We start from the raw sequence: 8,591 nt of genomic DNA on the forward strand, positions 1-8,591 counted from the left end.
CTCTGCTAGCACACAGCTGCCTCCAGGAGCCTCAGAGTTTTCAAAGGCCAAACATACGTGTACCTGAGCAATGGAAAGAGATCTGAGTCCCCAGGTCCCCACAGCAGCATCCCTCACATCCCTTCTTTCCTCTCTCAGAGCCACCCTGGCACAGCTCGAGCTGAAATAGCTCTGAAGTGTGACAAGAGCAGATGAACTTATTCATCTCTCAAATGTTTGTCGTTTGGTTTGTTGCTGTTTTGGTTGTTGGGTTTCTTTTTTTAAACCAAACACTTCATCTAAGCCAGAGTGTAGGCTTGAAAATCATTTTTATTTCCTGAAACATATGGACCCACAGGACAAGCTGGCCAGCGGATCCCTCAGTCCTGCTGCAAGGTGCAGACACAACTGGAAAGCACAACTGATTCCTGAATACAAAGCCCTCTTTATTTTGGGAGGGCAGACAGCCACCCAGAATGGTCCCTGCTGCAGGCTGAGCCCTCTTTCTAAGCTATGTTTTTTTACATAAGCAGTGCATGCTTTTATAGACCTGACTCACAAACCTCCCCACCTCAGTAATATTTTAAAGTAAATTTAGCACTGGTGATACATGCCTGACCTAGAGGGAACTCCATTTATAGCACAGCAGGGAAATATCCACGTATACCCCCTTCTGCACTTGGCCTCTTGGGTGTTCCTCTTGCATCAGGAGACAGGCTGATGAAGTCCAAGTGTAGGTTCAACCTCTGCCCTAGACTGGAAGTTGGGGGTCACCCATGGGGTCTCCCATTTGCCCAGCACCGTGAGACAGGCACCCACCAGTCTCCAGTGGTGACAAGGTCCTTGTATGGTCCAGTTACATTGTTAATGTAATAAATGATCATTTATGTGTTAATTTGCCAGCCCTCCCAGGGGCACCTGATCAGCACTTTCCAAGTTACTCACCAGTTCTTTTTACACCTGCAATATTCCTGAGCATCCTGCAGAGTATTAAGAAAAGGTTCCCTTAAAAATCTGACGTTTCAGCAGCATTTCACCCTGAAAAAAGCCAGCTCAGCACAGGTCTGAAGTCAGAGGGATCTGTAGCAGATGACAGACCCAGGCACATGTACCAGCAAATGTCTTAAGGAAGTTTCCACTCTAGAGCTGGCAGCTCAAAGGGACTTTGCAACCACAGTGCAGAGCTTCTGGTTCTTTTCAGTGCCCCTTTAAAAAGGCGAAAGATGAAGAATATTGTCCCTGCTTCCAGGAATCTCACATCAGAGCAGTGGGTGCAGGTAAGGATGGGAGGAAGATCAGAAAAGAGACAAACCAACATCTGAAGGGAGTGAAGCTGACCTGTTCACAGCATTAGTGGAGGAGCTGTGCTCGTGCACCAGAGCAGCCACCAGTGAATTTTCAGCTAGAGCTCTAGGGGTGGCTCTGACTGGTAAGCTTCAGCTCATCTTGGTACAGCCTTTTTGGGATTTCAAAGTACGGCGAGACTTTTTTAAAAGAAATGAAAAATATGAGGCCATAAAATAAATTCATGTATTTGAAATGTCTAGTTGAAGCCAAACACCCAGGAAGCAAGGGGGGAGAACAGACGGGCAGTGCAGAGAGCAGACAGAGGAAGGTAAAGCAGTGCAAGGTGCAAGACCTAAGTGGACAAGGCAGAAGACCTCTCAAAATCACACTGCTGACTAACAGGGGACTCAGAGGGTGTGAAAGGCAAGACAACCAGCAAACAACACACAGGGAGAACGCTGCCAACACCGTTTCAAAGGCAGGGGACTTTGCTTGTGGCCAGGCTTCTCCTGCTTTACTGGCAGTGCTATTGAAACTGGGTTAGCAAAGCCTCAGGGTCCCATTAAGAACAAAGAGCAAGGAGGGCTGCAGTGCCAGGGAAGAATTAAGCAGGGGATGAGCAGCAGCACACAGGCTTGTAACGCTCTCAGGCAGCTCGCAAAGAAGGGGGAAGATGAAGGCAACAGCAGACTCCAAGTGTCTAATGAGCACAGCCCAGAAGCTGAGGCACAGGCACCGGCAGCACAGCTTTGGTACCTGAGGACTCATTTTGGACAGAGGAGAATGTAAATACCTGCTGTAAACATTGAGATTTTCTATTAAAACATCCAAACTAAACCCAAGCCCATGCAGCAGCGTGTCTCCCACCTTCAGCCAGAGGGAGGAAACAAAGCCACTCCTGCCTCTCCCTGCGCCTCCCTAATGGAGTGCTCGGCTCCCTTTCAGCAGATCTGCTCCTGGAGTGGCTCCGGGCCTGAGGGAGCAGAGCTGGGCTCATCCATAATGCAGGAACACCCCCGAGCCGGAGCTGGCCGGGAAGGGCAGCGGCTTGCCATAGGAACAACAGTATTGTGGGAGGCGGATGGTTAAAAATATGTATCTTAGGCCTGTGCCACTATAAATTATTGACTGTACAGGGAGTTGGAAAAAAGGATTCAGCTCCATTAATAATTTATTTTCTAATCCAAACGAAGATGGAATTTTATGCACCACTTATTACTAGCGCCGCAAACTGGAAAAACTAACTGCACTTCCCACTACCTGCAGCCAGAATTGCCTGTCCATTTTCCAGACTGGTTTGGTTTTTTTTAAGTTCCTTCTCCAACTTGAAACATGAGTCAATCTCTTCCCCTGGGAAACGATATGGTCATTCCTGAATATTTAGTAAGCACATTAAGGAGGCAGAAATCTCTCTCTACCTTAACACAGCATTACAGGCACAGCACGACAGCTCTGAAATGAAGGGAATGACCTCTCCTCCCTCAGAGCCTCTTGCTATCGTGCTGCCAGGCATTTTCTTGTTTGAGAAAATGCATTTGAGTGGCACGGAAAGATTTACACCAATTGCAAAACCACCAGACATGGATGGGTTATTCGGGCACACTGCTGCCTGGCTTGAGCACCTGATGGAGGTGGCGCCGGATGGCAGCAGTGCTAGAAAACACCAGGGTACAGCAGACCTTCACGGGGATTTTCACTATTGCTCATTATCATGGTAATAATATCAGCTTTTTTTTTGGTGTTTGTATCGTGATCAGAGAGGAGGGAAAACAAAAAAGCCTCCAAACTACTGACAATGGTATTAAAAAAAGTGGGGAAGCGCCTTATGCTGAGGAGGTTCTTCAAATCCACAGCAGTGGATGCATCAGTTTTGGGATGCATTTGAGAATTCAATGTTTTATACTATGGATACATAGAAAACTTTTTAAAGCTTACCTCTAAAGAAAATCATCCTTGTTCCATCTGTCAAAGGACAGCAAGAAAAGAGTCGTGGCTGTATCCACCTTCCAGTGCAGGTGCTTGACACAGAACGGCAGCAGTCCAGGTCTCCACAGGCAGGCAGGAGGAGCACATCCCACCAAACTGGGCATTTTGGGTCAGCAAGTGCTCCATCACATCTGGTACTTGGTACAAAAATGGGGAACACACTAATTCATACATTCAGTGCCAATCTCAAACTGAAGAGCTGAAACCTTCCCTGGAGTTTAGGTAGGCAACGACTGTCGCAGGGAAAGAACCAAGCACCTTGCTTAGAATTCTAATTTATTATTAAATTACATATCAAAGCTTTTTTTAATACATACAGAGAATGCACAATAGGTGAGAACAAAAATAATTACAGTTACAATAAAATAAGTTTCAAGAAGCTGTATGAAAAGCAAAAAATCAGAAAGTGCAATCAGAAACTCACTCACAAGGACCTGGACTGGAATATTTTGTGAGAAAGGGGGTTGTTTTTTGTCTTGAGTGATTTTTTTAAACTGCTTTCCTCAGTAGTAGTGACCACACAGACCAACAGCTGCTTATGTATTCAGAACCAAAAGCATCACCAGTGGCTTCAAACACCCAGATGACAGGAGAGATACAGGGCACCAAGAGGACTTGCAGATGTCACCTAGAATATGGCTCAGTTTTGTCTCAGTATGTCACTCCTTGTAGTCCCCTGCACTGCACGTGGCTCAACAGGGCCACAGCTCTGAAGGGTTTCATAATCCAACACTGTTAAAAGGAGTTTGGGAATTATTTTCTCCCCCAGAAGTGATACAGCTGTTACCTCTCCACCCTGTTTTGAATTAAAGCTTTGGGGAAAAAAAAGTAAAAATAGGAAAGGTTATGTTATCAAGTGATCTTGGGAAACAAGCTGCTACATTTAGAGTTAAAACAGTCCTGACTGAGTCCCACCACCAGAAGCAGTGGACCAGCCTTGGCTCCCTGTGCAGCAGTTTTGGGGGAGCCTCAAGAACACAGCTCCTCAGAGGACGTGGCCCTGGAGGACAAGCAGGAGACAGTTTATTGGAAACTGTCACCTAAAAAGCTATTTTTGCTCTTTTGTTTTGAACATCCAGTGAGGAACTGACTCTTCTCACAGTAATCTTAGGACCATCCAAAGAAAAGACTTCTAGAACTACAAATGAGAAATTCTAGCAGATTAATCAGTGTAATGAATCCAGCAGGGTTTTATACCACACGTCAATACACAGAAGCTCCTGAAATCAATATCAGTTAAGAACAAAACGTTGTGCCTTCCCAGGAAGGGCAAGCTCTCAGGTGACCAAAGCACACACTGCTTGGTCCCAGAGCCATGCCTGGTGGCATCCCCCTGTGAAGGGTCACAGGCCACCTGGGCTACTGGCACCCACTCACTGAACACACAGAGCTGGGTGCTGCTCGAACGCTGCTCTAGACACCAGTGCCTGAAGGTCAGATAAACAGAGGAAAAAACAGCCTAAAGGGCAAGGATAAAAACATTTGCACCCATATGAAGCGTGGCATCAAAAGTTATCAGCAGGATCCCTCACATTCTAGTGCCTGGCGAAGGGGTGGTTGGATAGGTTTAAAGTAGGTGCTTGTAGAGTGGCAAGAAAAGGCAGAAATTTTAAAAGAGGAGGTGGAAATGTGCCTTATAAAAATATTACAGATTTTCTCATTTCATTTCAATGGCTCAGCAGTCGTTTTCTTAGCACAATCCTATTTGGTTGAGTTACGAAACTGCAGCTTTGCCAGGAATTGCTGAAATGAGAATTCTTGCACCACATTTTTTTCCTTTGAGTAAGAGGAACCACATAGAATGAAAAAAACTTGGAGAATGTATCTGGCAACAAGACACACAAACCTGTGTTTTGGGATTGGAGACCGAATACTACAATCCACAGGTCTGGTTTTACTGTCCATTGCCCTAACTACAGGTCCACATGGTAGAGGAGTTTGGGAGAACTAGCAAGGTTTCCCTTTGGCTATGGGCAAGCACCCCACGGCAGGATCAGCAAAACCCCTGCTCACACAGCCAGCAGACTGCAAGAGGGTGATGAAGAGGAGACTACAAGGTTAATTAAATGTATTTTTCCAACACTGTCTCAAAACCAACACAAATAAAACCACAGAGGGGTTGCCAACACTGAAACCATTTCCAGTAAAGCTTTATCAGAGATAATTCAGGAACTTTTAGTTGTTTTATACTAAAATATATCAGCTCCCCATAACATTTTCATAACATGAAAAATCAATTCTGTTTACATATTTATTATAATCTACATATTTTCCATAGCAGCTTTTTCACACAATAAGATTAAATATATGCACCAAATAATCAATTAAGTCCAGTAAAAAGACTGGTTATAAGATTAAATAAGTGAATTCATCTATGGTACTGCAGATCTCATATTGCCAACTATACAGCAACCAAATCCTACAAATCCTAAACAGAAGCACAGCTGCTGATCAGGGTCCCTCAGGGTGGTGGTGGAATCAAAGAGAAAGCATCAGGGATAAGAGGTTTGATCTCCCAACACACAGATTCATTAATAAACCTTTACCCATCAAGGTTTTTCATAAACCTTTTTAATGAACGCTTCATTTCAAACCAGGAACGTTCCCAAATCAACCAAAGAATCACCCTTTATTTAAAATACAAGCCCCACAGTCTTACACATCTTAATTCCAAACGCTTTCTGATCCCAATGACAAGATGACTGATTAAAAAAGCCTTTGTTGACTTTTTAGCACCAAGTTGTTAGTCTGCAGATAAGCCTTCAAATCCATACCAACATTTTAGGTCCAACAGTGTGGTTTTGCACACTACCACAGGCACGAGTCTCTGCTCCCTCAGACAAGTACTTCACAGACACTACAAAAAGCCATAAAAAACTGTGATAGTCCCACTAGGCTTTGTTCCAGAAGAGAACCTGGAGCCAGATCTGACATTTGTGGGTAACAGCATACAGGAAATCTGTTAAGGGCACTGTAAATTGATTGTGAAAAGAGTTAATCAAGTTCTTAGAAAGATATTTCAGTGCCTCACTTGGAATTTGTTGGATTAGGATATGACAGGTGGAAAAGAGCTGCTAAAGAGCAGAACAACCTGTAGTTTGTGGCTCTGCAATATCAAAGCCACTCCTGACCTCAGCTTTGTTTGGAGAACCAAGCACGACACGATTCACGTTGCGTGACTGGACAGGAAAGTTCTTGTCCCACCCCCCCCAAAATGGTAAATAATACTTGTTTCATTACTCATACATTCAGCTCTTTACTATGAGGAGTTATGTCCAAAGAGTTTGCACCCCAGATACGTCTGCCTCAGGTATAACCGTCATGATGTTCATCTCCACTGGACAGCTGAGATTATATCCTACTTACAGTGTAAAAATATTAACGCTATTAGAATAACTTTATCTAAATTACAATATAGACTTTTCAAACTGCTTATCATGTCGTTATAAAGACCTTTATGATGCCAGCCAAAATCCAAGTATTTACACCCAAAGCGTACTTTTAGGTGAGCTCATGTTTGGTCACTTTTCAGATGACTGAACACTATCGTAAACAGCTGCTAGGACACTGTGCTCCCTTTTTACAAAGGGGGACTTGGGAGTCCCTTTAAAGCCACAAGAAACCTTACAGATCTTCCTCAGAGCATAGTTCATCCACACTTCTGTGCAAAAAGTGAACTGAACAAGCCTTTTTTTTTTCTTTAACTTTGAGGAATTCAGGTGAAGCACAGTTTTCACAGCACAAATTATGCAGAAATAACTAGTATCTCAACCATGAGTTAAAAAGAATGACAGAACATGTATTTAGTAGTAAAGCAACCTGACGGCTTAAAGCTGCAATATTCTTCTCACAGGGCACAAGTGTTCAGCACTGTGCTTGGCCTGAAGGGGAACTTGGCTTCCTGCAGTTTCCACCCAAGGCAAGCATAACAACCCTTTGCCACTTACCAGCCAACTCCAGACCTCCCCAGCACTGCTGAGCACAAAGACTGTTGTGCTGGTTCTGGTAAGCGTCCCGTCTTTACTTACCTTGCGGTGAGAAAGGGATTTAAAGACAAACAAATGCCATAAAATTTAACCAAAGGAAGATTTATGGCAGGGAAGGAGAAACACTGCAGCTTCAAACCCAAACCCAGTGTCGCAGTCTACCATCAAAAGCTCTAGACATCATGCTGACACTCCCAGCCATGAGGAGCAGGCTGTCTGAAGTCTGTCGCTTCCCCCACTCGCTTTTCCTTGACTGGGGGGTGGAGGGATGGTGGTGATGAGTTTAGCAGAGTCCATGGGGGGAGCATCCATCAATGGAAGGCATAGAGCAGCAGTAAGATGGTACAGATGCCAATAACAGCCCCCAGGATGAGGGAGTCTCGTCGTTTCCGCAGGTTGATCCTTTGAATCAGGCTGTTCACTGCTGGGAAACGATCTTCAGGGAGTCTGAGTCAAGGTCGTACCAGCAAACACTATCTCTGCTGCCAAGCCCCAGAGGCTCTACGTGGAGATCCCAATACTGCAAGAAATGCAGAACTGCTCCCAAGCTGGAGAAAGCAGATACAGTAAAAAACCCCGATAACTGGATTACAACTGTCCTTCACTAATAACAGCCAGCCAGAGAAGAGAGAACAGAACAGCTTACAGTTCACATTTACAAAGGGTTCATCACCTGATCACCTAAATTACCAGCATTTAATGTAGTTTAATCTCCAGTAAGTGAGGCTTAGTTACTTTTAATAATTGTGTTTAAATGAGGATGAAGATAATAAATGGGGCAGTTATATAAAACACCTGTGGAATTTATTTAATGGAATTCTGTTACTGGTGAAGGGAACAACCAAAGGCCTTTGACTGAGAGAATCACACAGTAGATCACTGTTCAAGGATAGCATGTAAGGAAGAACTCCTACTATAAAATCATAAAGATGTAAAACTATCTTTTAATGTACAAAACACAATTGCCAACAAGATAATAAGTTTCAGAGCTTCATGTCTTTTGAACCAAGGATGTTTTAAGGCCAAAGCTTATTGAATTTTTTTTTTTTTTTCCCTTGCCAATTGCTAAGAACTGTAATGAAATTTATGGGCTACCAAGATCCATTTCTTCAGGATGTAATTTGTCTAATCAAATGATGCTAATGTTGTTCTTTGGGTCCTTATGACAGAAAGGAAGGAATAAGTGGGAAAACAACAAACACGCATGACTTGACAACCCAGCACATTCCTTAGCCAGGAGCAAGGAACAGGAAGAGAAACCAACAAGCCAAAACCTTCACATTTACAAGAGTGTGACAGACAAGAGGATGCTCAGTTCAGGAATACTTTGAACTGTAAACCATAACAAGCAGG

At 43.9% G+C, this 8,591-nt stretch overlaps 1 protein-coding gene across 1 annotated transcript in view; it reads right to left on the reverse strand.

Moving 5' to 3' along the window:
* Window positions 1-7,212: 7,212 nt before the first annotated feature.
* Window positions 7,213-8,591, reverse strand: part of GOSR1 (golgi SNAP receptor complex member 1) — a 26,266-nt gene continuing 24,887 nt past the window's right edge. Inside the window, exon 7 of the mRNA XM_008950329.1 lies at window positions 7,213-7,674. Coding sequence (XP_008948577.1) covers window positions 7,550-7,674 — 125 coding nt within the window. The 3' untranslated portion in view covers window positions 7,213-7,549. The remainder of the gene's footprint in view (window positions 7,675-8,591) is intronic.

Source organism: Merops nubicus, unplaced genomic scaffold (genome assembly GCF_000691845.1).
Source record: "Merops nubicus isolate BGI_N331 unplaced genomic scaffold, ASM69184v1 scaffold13032, whole genome shotgun sequence".
NCBI classification, from domain to species: domain Eukaryota; kingdom Metazoa; phylum Chordata; class Aves; order Coraciiformes; family Meropidae; genus Merops; species Merops nubicus.